General features: G+C 40.9%; 1 protein-coding gene across 1 annotated transcript; it reads right to left on the reverse strand.

The window, feature by feature from the left end:
* Positions 1–2170: 2170 nt before the first annotated feature.
* On the reverse strand, positions 2171–5422 carry LOC124161449. The gene has a single exon (XM_046537771.1). The coding sequence runs from the start codon at positions 5420–5422 to the stop codon at positions 2171–2173; it is 3252 nt and encodes a 1083-aa protein (XP_046393727.1).
* Positions 5423–15865: the final 10443 nt, after the last annotated feature.

Consider the following 15865-nt stretch of genomic DNA (forward strand, 5'->3'; position numbering starts at 1 on the left):
ATTTTTATACCCAAGTTATAATGTGCCAACGATATTATCTTTTGGTTCCAGCAAGCACCATCTATTACCAATGTTAAACACGACTGATGCTGCTCAACTTAAAATTATGGCGGCTCTGATTAAAACAGTAATTAACAATTTTGACACGAGATATTTGAGGCCTCCATGGAGACATTGTCCCCGAGAGAAAACCCGAAAAGAGTTTGCCAAATATAATTTTTTAAGCACTGCATAGAACAAGTGACTTTGCACAGGCGTACAGGTACAAAATTATATGCACCTAAGATGAAATTCGCCTGTGAAAATTCATTTAGCTCCGCCGGGATTCAAACACGGATCTCCCGATAGCATTGCACGTGGCAATCAAGAAGATGGAATAAGATAACTCGCTGGAAAAAGGAAGATCCGGGTTCGAATACCGGCTGATTCGCATGATTTTTTTCACGGCGAATTTCAGTCATGGTACATTCAAGTTTTTTTTACCTAAGGGCTTTAGAAAAAATCGCAGCCTCGAGGCAAAAATACTTGCAGTAGATCAATGTGAAAAAATAACATCACATCTGTAACATTGGTGCAAAATGAGATCTCTTGTAGGGATTGCCAAATTGCCATTGGATGAGAGATTCACGTGACAGACTCAAGCACCGTTCACAAAAACTTTACTTGGTTTAATATTTCTTAGAGCTATAAGTGAAAGATTCCACTAATCACAGCTCAGACCGTCTTTCAATCATGAAATTGATTTATAAGAACTTCTGAGAGTTCATTTGACTATCATTGCACTTTTTCACCTTCCTTATTACTGGAAATGTTTAGTTAAAAATATGTGATTTCCTCAATTAATGACCATCCCAAGTTTTCACCTCCTTATTTGAGCCAAGATAAATTAAGTTAAGCTGCTGTAAACGTAAAGTCCTAAGACACCCCTTTACGTACTCTCAATTTCATTCAGACGTTTGCTTCCCTTATCTGTCAAGGGAAACACTTCCTTCTGCACCTCCCTTACAGTGCACCTCGAATTTTCATTCATTGGTGTACACTATCCACGTGGAATAGACCATTGCTATCCTCCTCTTTTAGAGTCCACGTTAAGACCAACTCCACTCTTTATTCCATCCATGAACCATCAACTCTTCCTCCCCTGTCTCTCTCCTCCTTTCCTATAAGGCTTGCAACATCCCCTCCCCGCTCAGCACTCGCTCCATCCAAACCTTCTACAACCCTTGTATCTCCACTGGAAGTTTCCTCCTCTACAACCATGTCCAGCAGCTTTTAGCATACTCTCGTACCCGTTATAACAAGATTGGATTGTAATCACCTGTGTTAGCCTTCTGGTATCTGAACCATAAAAACCGCTCACATTAACAACAAATTTACAACAAAAAAACGACGAATTTTTTCCAAATAATTTAATATTGTCGGTATGAGTTTTTATGAAGAAGGCAAAACGCGTTGATAGAAAAGTTCATTTTTCAGGACAAGGTGGTGCTAATCTGCGGCGCAGCGAGGGGGGATAAAACACCCCCCAGAACTCAAAGAAATTTTTAACTTTAATCTCTTTTACTTAATTGGATAAATATTGCTCATAGAATAGTGTAAGAAAGAATAAAATTCCACTCAGAAAGCCGTAAAACTCATACATGCTGCGGGTTATATTATCATTACTGTATTGATATTTAAAAAATCCTATTCCCTGATACTGTTTCTTTTTGATATTGGTAAAAAAAAACTAGATTGTCGAGAAATTGGGTAATGAAAGTGTTGCGAATAAGAAATGCATAAGCACCGAGTTCAGAACGAAAGAATCTTTAATTCCACAAGTACAGTTTTGTGGCGAGTTCCATTCCCCCGCCTGGGGCTCGACTGGCGCACGACTGCGACCACTGCGACCGACTGCGACTGACTGTCTTGCTTCCGACTGCCTGCCACCGGTGAACTCGTGCGGCTGGCGCGAGACTCGCCTCCAACTTCAGCATACGCCACACAGCCAAGCTGGCGAGCCGGCCTAGCCGTCTTGATAGTGCTGCCGTCGCCAACATCCCGCCCGCCTTGAAAGCATCGCTTTCAAAGAAAATTCTGCAACTCTCGATTCAAGCTGAGCGAATTAGAGGATGGCGACTGAAAATATAAATAACACTGTCAATAAATGAAAAAAAACTACAACAAGAAATTACTCTTCAATGGGAAGGGGACACAGTTTGGATATTGCTCTTTTCCAAACGCCGCAAGCAGTTTTCACAGAAGCCACTCGAACTAGTCCATCCTCTCCGGGATATACTTCGATGACTCGGCCCAAGTTCCACTTCAAAGGAGGAAGATTTTCCTCCTTCAGCATCACCAAATCCCCTGGACTTAGATTTGGTTTCTTCTTTATCCACAATGTCCGCTGCTGAAGACCGGTTAAGTACTCCTTGGACCACCTGCCCCAAAAATGCTGATGCAGCTGCTGGACGTATTGCCACCTAGAAAGTCTGTTTAGTGGCACTTCTCTAAGGTCAGAATCAGCAGCAGCAGTGAGTGCAGTACCAATTAGGAAATGACTTGGGGTTAATGGGTTAAGGTCATTTGGGTCACATGATAAAGGACACAAAGGACGAGAATTTAGGCATGCTTCGATTAATGTAAGACAAGTATACATTTCTTCATAGGTGAGATGAGCCTCGCCTAAGATACGCCTTAAGTGGAATTTTACAGATTTAACTCCTGCCTCCCAAAGACCTCCGAAATGTGGACTTCTGGGAGGTATGAAATGCCATTTAATGTTGTCTTCAATTAAGAATTTGTTGAGTTTAGCCTCATGAGAAGCTGAAGTAAACAATTTGTGCAACTCCTTGTGTGCACCTTTGAAATTAGTAGCATTGTCAGAGTACAAATTGGCACATTTTCCCCGTCGAGCCATGAACCTCCTCAAACATCCAATAAATGATTCAGAAGTCAGGTTACCAACTAGTTCGAGATGAATTGCCTTTGTCGCAAAGCAAACAAAAACAGCAATATATGCCTTCAATGTAGTACTGCCTCTACCATTACGACTTCTAATGTAGACAGGACCACAGTAGTCAATTCCAGTGTTCAGGAAAGGACGACTGGGTTGAACTCTCTCCTTAGGAAGATTTCCCATTTTCTGTTCACCAACCTTAGGATTGCATCTGAAACATTTAAGACATTGGTGAACCACCTTTCGAGCGAGAGTTCTTCCATTTAAAGGCCAAAAATTTAATCGAAGTGATGACAACAGCGCTTGAGGTGCACAATGTAAATGCTTGAGGTGCTCTTTCATCGCGATCAGTTTCGACAAGTAATCATTACCGGGCAAGACAATTGGATGTTTGGTATCATAGGATTCTTCAGAAGCCTTGATTCTGCCACCAACTCTGATTATCATATTGGTGTCAAGAAATGGGCTGAGTGTTCTGAGTCTCGATCTTCTTCCCACTTCTCCATCATTAGATAATTCTCTAAACTCCTGTGCAAACATCTGTCTTTGCACCACCTTAATTAACTGCAACATGGCTTGATTGACCTCTTGTGCGGACAAAGGACCAGTGAATCTAACTGATGACCTTGACGAATTATGAAAAAATCTTAAACAATATGCTGTAATTCTTAGTAGCTTGTCTAGCGATGAATATCTATGCAGCAGATCAAACTCCTTGCAAGTGGTTAAGAAGACTGTTGTCTTCTTCCGTTGTTCAGGAATAGATGGTGACACCAAAATTGTAGCTGCAGGCCAGGCATCCTCCTGTAATGATAACCATGGGGGACCATTCCACCAAGTGTCATTTGTCAGAATTTCCTGAGGTGATAAGCCTCTTGATACATGGTCTGCAGGATTCTCATTACTTCGGACATGCCTCCAAACACATTCCTTTGTTAGCTCATTGATTTCAGTAACCCTATTAGCAACAAAAGTTGTCCATTGATATGAAGGACCAGATAGCCAAGTTAATACAATCTGTGAATCAGACCACAGTGAAAATTTTCCCTCGAAATTACAAGCCCTTGAAACAGAGTAAATCAGTTTGGATAATAACTTAGCTGCCAGTAATTCCAGACGTGGTATTGATATCTTCTTCAAGGGGGAAACCTTGGACTTGGAGCACAATAAATGTACGTTATAACCAGTTTTAGAGGAAGTTCTGATGTATACACATGCTCCATATCCCCCCTCAGAAGCATCACAGAAACCATGTAGGTCAACCATTGATCCTTTCCTTGAATTTGCAAAATCCACCCAGCGAGGCACCTTAAGTTTCTCCAGCAATGGTAACTCTTCCCTGAATTGGCACCAAGCAGCATGATATGTTGCTGGAAGAGGATCATCCCAATCACCTTTGAGTTCCCATAGCCTTTGAAGAAATATCTTAGCCTTAATAATAACAGGTCCTATAAATCCCAAAGGATCAAACAGGTGTGCTATGTCTGAAAGCACTGAGCGTCGGGTGAATGGAAATTGTCGAATAATTGGCCTTACAATAAAACAAAAAATATCCTGAACTGGTTTCCAAACTAAACCTAAGCTCTTCACTGTGAAGTCACCATCTGAATGCACATGATAATTTATTTCTCTAAGAGATTCAGGGATTCTTGATAACAATGTTACATTATTTGTGCACCATTTTCTAATCTGAAATCCGCCACGATTGAACATACTAATAATTTGTTGATGTATCTCCAATGCCTCTTCAAAGGTGTCAGCCCCGGTTATTAAATCATCTACATAAAAATCCTTCAATGCAATGGCTGATGCTAGAGGAAACTCCCTTGCTTCCTCGTAGGCTAACTGCCGAAGGCACCGAGTGGCTAAGTATGGTGCTGATGATGTACCATAAGTTACGGTTTTTAGCCGGTAAGTCAACAATGGGGAATCTGGAGTAGACCTCCAAATAATCCGCTGTAAATTTGTGTCATCATCATCTATCTTAATTTGGCGATACATTTGTTTAATATCTGCAGTTATTGCATAACGGTGCAGTCTAAATCTGCTCAAAATGGAAAAAATATCATCTTGGACCAAAGGTCCCACCATCAGGACGTCATTTAGTGATACACCAGATGATGGACAGGAAGCATCAAAAACCACTCTTAGCTTGGTTGTTGAGCTACTGGGTTTAATGACAGCATGATGTGGAATGTAGTATGTGATTCCCTTACTCTCTGGATCTGGTATGACTTCCATGTGAAGTTGTTTCTCGTAGTCATCCATGAATGCTATGTATGCAGCACGATAATTTCTATCCCTCTGTAATCTACGCTCCAGCAACAGGAATCTCCTAATGGCAATGTCTCTTGATTCACCTAACTGTGTAACAGATTCCTTTAAGGGCAATTTTAGAATGAATCTCCCTTCTTTATCTCGCTTGAAATTGTTGATAAAGTGTTCTTCACATTCTAACTGCTCTGGTGAATGAACTTGTTGCATTGTAGGACATTCTTCTAATTGCCAAAACTGTTGTAATTGTTCATTTATGGTGATGAATGAACTGGTGTAGCTGTGGGTTTCATTAATTACCTCTTTGCTGTTGATTCTTCCTCCAAATATCCAGCCCAATGTTGAATTCCGAAGTGTTGGTATGGTTGGATGAGCCCTGAATTCTCCTGGACACAGCAATTCCCAGAAGACTTCTGCACCAAGCAATCCGTCCACTCTCTGGGGGCGGTGAAAATCTGGATCGGCAAGTTGAATGTCTGATGGTAGCTGCAACCTTGATATATCTATGTGAAGATAGGGAATATCTCGTGAAATTTTGGGTAATACCAAGAAATCCAAAGATACATTGTATCCACCAATTCTGGATGACAGTGTTGCATTAACTATGTGATAAACCTTTGTCTCCGAACCTGAAATACCACTCACTGATGAATAGCCCTTTTTTCGTTTCAATTGCAAGAATTGTGCCATTCGTTCCGAAATGAAGTTCGCTTGTGATCCTGAATCAAGTAGAACCCTGAAAAGATGTTTTTCTCCTTGAAAATCATAGATCCAAACAACAGCAGTCGACAAAAGTATTGTTTTCTGCTTCTCTTGAGAATGAGTTAAGCATGATAAAGACGATTCTGATTGAGATGATGTAGTCAGTGGCTGAGATTTTGTGACTAACTCTTCACCTTGAACATCACTGTTTCCTGATGATGGTTGACGAGAGAGGTGAAGAAGCGTATTGTGCCTTTGATTGCAAGTCCTACATGAGCTTGACGTGCAATCCTTAATATGATGACCTGATTTCAAACAATTAATGCATAAATTTAATCGTTTGGCATCAGCAAGTCTATCTGGAACTGATTTGTTCAAAAATGATTTGCATTGATACAACTGCAGCTCGATTCTGTAAATGTGATATGGCCGTCACAAGCGGATTTCGTCAATGTATTCACGGCTTTGACGCTGGAGCGATTCTGAAACTTTTTAGTGACGTCACTCTCACAGCCGCGTCCGTGAAAGTATTCACGCCCAAGAGGGCCCGTGGTAGCTTCGTCGCGGCAATGCGCTCTAATTTTTCATTATGAATTTACGCTGTGATTGATAATTAATAGCACATTATTCATTAATTACGATGGTGGCTATTTCATATTGTCACTTCCCATAAGTAATACGTATTAAAAACAAATAAAAGAAATGCGTAAAGTTAAATTTACATTCGCGTCCTATTTAAATTGATTGGCCTTCATTGCGATTGAAGTTGGTGGGAAGTTAAACCTTGCGCTGAGGGTTTGACAATTATCTTATACTTGTGCATCTTCTATAATGTACAAGTAAAATACTCACAACTTAATGTTCATAATAATTTGGAGTAGAACCAATGGTAAAAGTATTGTGCGGTACTGAATGTTAACAGATTTATTTAATATTTGTTTCGTAAGTTCAAGCCTTCGATTTGTTTTTATTAACGAGAATGGAGGCTCTTTACATACCTCCGCTACTTTTGCATGAGCATCAATGTCGACGGAGGCAATAGATGCACATACTTCGGCGGCAGATACGCGATATCAACAATCCCTGCGAGACGTGAGATTGGCGATGGATCACTGAGTTCACACCACGATTAATTCGTAGACGATTAGATGGCTTGCCGGGGCATACTTTAGTACGTTAAGATAAACATTGATCATCTATTCCATCTCTTCCATGCATTATTGCTGCCGTTCAGTAACACGACCAACATGATTCGTTTTTCTGTTGACACAATAGAAATACTAAGACATGTAAACATCTCGCCCTCTAGCAGAAACTGTTAATAATCTACTCGTATTCGCGCCATAAACATTTTCATCAGTATAAATCGTGAATAGTGGCATGTGCTTGCACAATCAGACACATATGTATACGCACCACAGCGCATTTAAAATTATGCACTGAAATGATGAGAGCTCAAACGCATACGAGAATGAACCATTATTAAATAATAAAATAACACTTGTTATCATTCCGCGTAAGCATTAGCTCCATACTATGAGGAAATAAGAGCTAATTGTGCAATTACGAGCCCGCTACGTGATAACTGACTTCGATACGCAGCACTTGACAACATATAAAAGAGGTAATATACAGTTTATAGCTACAAACTAATTAAGCAACCGTAACTTATCAATAATAGGTACTTTTAAAAGAAAAGACCTCACTCAAAATTGAGTAAAGAAGTATTATTTACTTTGGGAGTGAATATTCCACGGCATTGTATATGTTTCTCTATGGTAACTGAAGTTGCAGTTGGCCGCTGAAGTAAGTTTGTATCGGAGATTCTGATTCGTTCCTCGCGTCCGCACAGCTACCAACATAAGAAACTTAAGTGATCGTTCGCAATCCGTCAAACATCTCACGACACAGGCTTACAGGATCGCTTGAACGTCTTTCACGGTGAGAGGCGTGAGAACTCCGCTGTGGTTCGAACCACGCGAAGCACAGGTATGACATTTACAGAATCGAGCTGCTGGTGAGTCTTGCTACAAAGTTTGCATTTTAAATTAATTGAAACATGCGCTGCATATGAGCTCCGTTTGTTCTTATTGAACGATGCTAAAGGTGTCTTAGTCCCACGCTGGACGTCAACCGTTTCTAAAATTTGGCATCTATGCTGTAAGAAATTTATCAGTGCGTCACCGTCAGGCAATTCATTACCGAAAAGTGTGGATTCCCAATCCTTGTACGTTACTGCATCTAATTTACTGGTAACTAAATGCAAAATGATCGCATTCCAACTGTGCGTTGGTTGACCTAAAGCCGTAAGAGCTCTGATATTTTTATTAGTTTCATCAAGTAATTTTCGTAAAGAAAATGATGACTCCCTTTCAACTCTTGTCATGTCAAAGAGAGCCTTCACATGCCTGCTTATTAAGTACCTCTTGTTTTCGTAGCGTTGCGTCAGAAGATCCCATGCGATTTTATAGTTCTCAGCTGACACGTTCAATGATGCCAAAACTTGAAATGCTTCTCCGCTCAAGGCTGAACGAAGATAATGAAAATTTTGAATACTCGGGAGTGCTTCGTTTTCATGTATTAAACTACGAAAAGTATCATAGAAATTCATCCATTCATCGTAATTTCCCGAAAAGGATGGTAAATTGATGACTGGCAATTTGACTTGATCAGTTAACCGTCGGGAATTTAACTTGCCAGCATTTTCTTCACATTGAGAATCAAGAAGAACGGACTGTGCGCGAGCAGACAATTCATAGTATAACTCCTCAAACAAGTCTCTTTCATTAGTTTCAGTAGAGGTATCCTCTTGAAAAAGTTCAATTTCTGATTGTACGGCTTCAAATGCTTGCCAAATTTCCTCCAATTTCTCGTAGCGTACCTTTAATTGCATAAGATCCACGTCTTCCGAACTGGTATCTAAGAAATTCTTAAATCTGGTCAGCTTAGCCTTAATCTGACCACGTTTATAAGTCAATTCCCTTAATTTTTCCATTTGAACGACATATGACGGCAGTTGACAGTAACTTGTTCACACAGGTGATATGACTACTGCCCCCAAAGTTCATCTACAACGAAAGCATATGCCTTATTGGGTTAATAGGTTGGGTAACAGTGGTAGGAAAAACCATAGAGGAATTAACGAGATAATAAGAGGGAAGCACTCACTGCTTACCGAAACGAGGAGACCTTTCAACTCACAAACTGCGTGCCAACGTCGTTGAATGAAACCAGCTTGAAGTTGATATTGATGATGAGTATGCGATGCAAATGGCTGCCCCAGCTGCTCGAAGCTCGTTGACCGAAGGTATGGACGTGATGCGATGAAATCAGCTGTTGATATGCGAAGTGATGAAAAATTTGCGAATTGATTCTGAATTACGGCACTAAACGTGACTACGAAACGTATTACATTAACATGCGGCCAATGGATCCGGCCCGAAGGACCAACAAAATGTTGCGAATAAGAAATGCATAAGCACCGAGTTCAGAACGAAAGAATCTTTAATTCCACAAGTACAGTTTTGTGGCGAGTTCCATTCCCCCGGCTGGGGCTCGACTGGCGCACGACTGCGACCACTGCGACCGACTGCGACTGACTGTCTTGCTTCCGACTGCCTGCCACCGGTGAACTCGTGCGGCTGGCGCGAGACTCGCCTCCAACTTCAGCATACGCCACACAGCCAAGCTGGCGAGCCGGCCTAGCCGTCTTGATAGTGCTGCCGTCGCCAACATCAAGGAAAATATAAGGCGATGAAGTAAAGAAGAAGAGTGACATGTGAATGAAGGAAATAATTTTGTAAACTCGTCAAAGTTGAATACTATAGCAGACAACTATTACGCTGGATTCATACGTGTGGACAATGATTGCGAATACCAATATATACCAATACTAATACTACTATTTACTAATATTATACCAATCATCCATTCATAATGAGCATTAGAAACGCTGGTGCAAACTGAGTTATTACGGACATATTTCACAGGCAACCGCAAACCTCTTTCCTAGAGAAGAATTTAAAATTGCATATTATAACACATCTAACTTAGGGGCGTTATTATGCAATACGAAAGATAAAATAGACATAAATGATAGAAGTGGCATTTACAGACTCAAGTGCAGTGACTGTGAGACCCATAGGCCAGACTGGACGTTCGTTCCGATTAAGAACAGAGGAACACGGAAGACATTTGAGAAACGGGGAGATAGAAAAATCGCATTTTGCGAAGTACCTATGGGAGAGTGACCACAGGAGCGATTTTGTTCCGGAAATTCTCCACCTTGAGAAAAAGCGAAGAAGGATGGACTGCTTGGAGGAGTTGAAGATTAGGAAGCACAGCAGGAATGGAATTTTAGCAAATGAGAATATTTTTGTCAACTATTCCCCACTCTTGGAAATTCCCCTGAAGCTGAGTAATGCTCCAACCCCAACGCAACCCTCCCCTACCAACGCGTAATAGCAACCGGATAAACAACAACAAAATAACTGTAAAAATAACGATTTATGTACCTGATGATGTCGCCTCTTCGACGAAACCGGTCGTCTTGAATAAATCGAGTGAAAAAGTACCATAACTTTTTAGTGCTTATAACGATTGCGAAGATTAAGTATACGAATCAATAGAGGTCCTGGTCGATCTCGATTCCATCTAGTATCGTAAGTGCAGGAGTTCAACTTTGAACGCAGTACGAATCGATGGCTACCGTAAGCGGCAAACGCTGCCTTAACTATGAAGGAATATAGTTGCCTATAGCTTGCGTGATGAATTAGACAACGTTATGCTCTGGCGTACAGTTCAAAGGTTTTTTGGCTAGAAATTACTAAAACTATCCTTAGGGAATACTGCTGTTTCCATTACTCATAAGCATTATCTTCTCCCGCTGAGGAATTGGCTTTAATTGAATGCAAGGATTAAAGGGGTGAATCACGCAGTTTTTCACCCCTTATGCCTTGAGCATCCCCTTTAGGGTGGTTGACACGGAAATTTTTGTCCTCCAGGAGCACGCAATTATTAAAACTACGTTGACCTCGTGACATTGCATTTAAGAACCATAAATTACAAATTAGGGTTAATCAATTTAGCGGCAATGTAAACTATAAAAATAAAAAGATAGTTAGCCTTCTTCTAAAAATTGCTCAAATTATCATCGGTCTGTGTTATGGGTAAATATAAATTGCATGGAAAGTTTTTAGAAAATTGCTTGAAGTAATTTTTTTCAATTTTTCTTAAAGAGATTTACAATAATATTTAACGCACAAATTCTAACTTCTAATGCGATATTTCGTTTCTAATTGTGTAATCATATTATGATGCTGCAATAGACCAAAAAGAGGAGTTAACTGGCTGAAAAAAAGCACTTGACTGATGTTCGAAGCGGCCATGGTTCAAATTACGGTGAAAGCCTTCGGACAACCCGAACAGAAAATCAAACAAGTGCTGCGAGATTGCTTAGTGGAATAAATTCGTCCTTATACCCTTAATGAGTGAAGTTAATTCGCTCTTAGAACGGGATGAGCTCTACTCTCACCAATCCAGAGCGTTGTAAGTTGCATTCGAAAGGTGATGCTGCCGAATAATGATAAAGAGAAGTCTTTTTAAAACTGAAAGGAGAATACGGGACAATTTAGATGACCACATTACGAGACATGATGGCCTGATGAAAACATTCGTAGAAAGACAGGTGGAAGGGAGGAAGGGTAAGGGACGGTCCCGAATGAGTTGCATAGGACAGTTTGTAAAGGAAAAAAATTCACTAACTCTTGATTAACTTTGTGGTATTCCATTATTTGTAAAGAATATAAAAGAGAATAACTACGTAGCTATGAAAAGGTTGGCTTAGTGTTTCCCAAACTTTTTCGAGCCACCGCCCCCTTGGATCCATAAACCTATACTCTAAGCCCCCCTAATCGGCATCTTTCAAATAATAATCAGAATCACATACTAATTAACCAAATGAGGAACATTGTAATAATTAAATTAAAAACAATGACTAATTAAATGACGAATAAATAATTAAGTTCTCTGTGTCGTGAAGTTGTACCAACGATAGACCAAATGAAACTAAACCCCTTCAAACGTTTCCCTTGCACAAGAAAGGCTTGGAAATATTTTTCAACAGTTCTTACTTTAAAATGTAAGAAAACGCATGGTTTAAATTACTTCCATAAGCGGGAAACAAAGTAAACTTTAGAAGCGAAGCTTGAAAACGAAGACAAAAGGAAGGTTACGGAACCTTCGCATTTGTCACATTGTCAGGACCCTCCGGCGCCCCCCCTGCCGCCCCCTTGGCACCTTTCGCCCCCATAGACTACAGCATCGCCTCCCAGGGGGGCGGTAGCGCCCACTTCGGGAACCACTGGGTTAGCAGATAGGACATAGGAATGGAGAGCAAGGATAAACCGATATTAGGATTGTTGACTTATAATGATAATAATTTTTCAATCGAATGCTGGGATATCTCAAAATAATACGCGCCTACCAAGCTTCACACAATACCGTCCATTTACGTAAATACGCTCCATCTGCCGTGAGATTCCTTTTCCAGTCAATTTTTGCGAAACGATTACGGCGTTCGCAAAGCGACCGACGCGACGCCCCTTTGGAATCCACGCGGAAGAATGGATTTGAACTTTCTCTCTCTCCGTCTCGCATCCCACTCCGTGTCAGTCGTAAAGGTGAAAGTGAAGATGCGCACGAATTGGGGAGAGGGATGAGATATTATTTTAATAATTCTATTTTGACATAAAAATTGACTCGCTTATTCGCATGTTCCAGCGATACTACTCTGTTTCCGCCGCGGCGAGATAAAATAAAAGGCCAGGATTCTGGTTCATGCGATGAGTGCTAAAAATATATGATATCGCAAGAGCTCATATCCGCTTGGTGTCGCAACCAAAGGGTTTTTTTCAAAATCTGGAAATAGAAAAAGAAGATGCCACTGGCACTCAAAGCGAAAACAGAGCGAAATAAATCTACTCAATATGACTACTTTAGAATTCAATTGATTCGGTTTTTACTTTGTAAAATTCCATGTGGAAATGAAAATACACAACCTTGGTAACTTTTCAGTGGAAAATTATTTATTGGTACGACGCGTTTCGACGCTGAGGCGTCATTCTCAAGTACACTGTTTTTTACATCGACAGCCCAATAAATACCCAAATTCTGGCAGGGGGGGATGGAGAAGGGTTATACAGGGGGGGCAAATTTGGGGAGGAGTGGGAGGGAATGGTTGGTAAGCATGACTATGCCCACGCTAGGATAGGCAGGTAAGGTTCCTCTGCCGGGGGAAAGGGTCGGTTTGGAAAGGGGTAAATTGTTAAGGTTAAGTGCAGTGGTAATGAGAGGTGAATTTCTCAGGAAGACGATGTCATTAAGGGCATGTCACAAACTCAAATTTCTTTTTATCTCCAACTCCTCCAGGACGTCCATCTTCCTCCCCTTCTTTTCTCTGTGTAAAATGTCCGGTTCGAAGTCACTATGATGTCCCTCTTCCCACAGGTGCTTTGCAAAGTGGGATTGTTGTAAATTCCCCGTGCGTAAACACCCCGTGCCTACTTTTTATGATTGGGGTCAACTTGAGCCCAAAATTTTATGCACCAATTAAAATTTTAATAATTTATGCACTATGGAAAGCATTGATATAATTTTAGACGGAATTCAAGGCAATAGGGTGGTTTCCTACAATTTTTTTATTGCCTAAATCAAAAGATTATTACTCCTGGAGTACGAATTTCACACTTTAAGATTTTACAATGACGACATCAATTTTTCGCGATTAAACGAAAAGTGAAAAATTTCAAGCGTGCGAAAACGCGACGACTAAGTATGAATGCTGGGAAAATCCCGTGTGACGTCATTCTGGCTCCCGCTACCTCCGCGTGAGGTGACCTTGGGGCGAGGATGTGTGCGCCGCTGAGATGCAGGCTGCTAGCAGGTAGCAGAGTACCATGCCAGCAGGTAGCGCTTGGCTTAAATGAGGATTATTAATACCTTATCAAACGAAGGAAACTTTCCGACTGTAGGCAGTTTTAAAAAGTGATTATCAAGACATGTTTCCCTGAGCTCTGTGACTCATGCATGCATTCGTAATCTCAGACGATGCAAAACTCCTATCATCTCGTGTAGAAACTAGGTCCCTGTGACGTCACGTGGAGAGGCATCGCATGGGCGCCAATCAGGCCTTTTTTAAATGCGGTTAAAATTGAACATTGCCACTCATATAAACTAGGATTTCTAAAACCAAATAATTTGTATATTATGAATACACTAATGGTGGGTGACGAATCGCAATCAATGCCTTTCGTTTTCTTTTTGATGAAGGAAACTACCCATTATTACAGAAAAAAATAAAAATTTCAAACGATTCCTACAGCATTCTTGCGGCCGAGTTCGAGAAACATGAACTATTTTACTCAGCAGCACTTCTTATTCTATAAACCAATTCTCTCTCATTTTAAATCTCAATACATTAGAGAGAGCACTGCCATTTTTCCAGGCGCGCAATAAGCACTTTAGATAAAAATTATTGAAACATTCCGATTGACGTGTGATTCCAATTGACGTCTCACACAGCGAAGAACAGTAATGCTTGGTTTACGATTGACGTCAAATAGGACTTCAAATCCAAACTCGAGATGAGTGCATGGGTTCAGTGATAGAATAATCGATTTCAATTAAAATCGGGAATCGAGTTTTAATGATTGAAGATCGAGGAATCAAGATCGATTCGAGTTTCGAACCAAAGTCGATTTTTCAACGTCGATCTTGACCATTTCGAAGGTACACACTCCGTCATCGAGAAAGTATCTACTAGTAAGTAAATCTATCTTTATTAAAAATATACAAAGTTTACAAAAGTCGACACTTGTGTCGCTGACGGACAAATTGTTTTTTTTTCACGGGGAAATAAGGTGGGTGAACCGAAATGTATATGCATGATGACGTGATCTATGAATTTCATAAAAGCTCAAAGGTATTCCTCGCAATTACAAACCTTGTCCTGCAAAATATATTTTTTAAAGTGCATCGTGGACTAACCGCGTCGCGGACATTTTCGAAAACCGAATAAAATTATACTGAATAAATGACTGCTCATTACTATGAGAACCTTGGTACGACGGTAAACGAAGGATATGATTCACGCCATCTGAGAAAATATCTTCTTCGAATTTCCTAAGTAAGTTAAGCCTATACTTCGATCTACGCTCCTGTAAAGATTCCCTTCCCAACTCGTGCAACATACTTGAAACGCTGCACTTATTGTCGTAACAACTCACCACAAATCTGGCCGCCCTGCGCTGTACTCGATTGATTTCAGCTATTAGTCGTACCTCGTAATCCATGTCACATGTTTTCCTGAGGTTTCCAAATTCGCCTTTATATTATATCGCAGCCCAGTCGGACATTGTGGGCCACAATTTGTGGAATGTATTTACTCTGAAGAGAAAACCAAGATCAACAGATGGTGGCTACGATATATCGAATTCCATCTATCCATTTCGACTTCCTGGTGACGCGTAAATGCGTTTCGCACGAGTGATGTGACTAATTGCGGTGACACACATATATGACTGGGCCACCGCCCATTGTTCTCACTTCCGATGCGTTACTATGGGCATGGCAACCGGCCACACGTGATCTGCAACGCAAAACAACTCCCTGGCGCGCCCGCCCACGTTTCCCGCGCTTTAACTGCAAACTGCAGCTCGGATCCGTTTCACGACGACAGCGCCGCGTCGCGGACGTGTCCAGGTTAGAATCGGATTAGAAATTACTCACGGGGCGCAAAGCGCTGACTGAAGGTGGCTGACTCTTTGGCGCGCTCGTAGGAAATAAAACCTGACCTACTCTCAATCCACCACTCACCGACTGTCATCTTTTTTTTCACGTCTCTCTTCCGCCGCCAAAGCTTACGGCGACGAAAAAAAACGCCTTTTTTCTCTT

This window comes from Ischnura elegans, chromosome 6 (assembly GCF_921293095.1).
Source record: "Ischnura elegans chromosome 6, ioIscEleg1.1, whole genome shotgun sequence".
NCBI classification, from domain to species: Eukaryota; Metazoa; Arthropoda; class Insecta; order Odonata; family Coenagrionidae; genus Ischnura; species Ischnura elegans.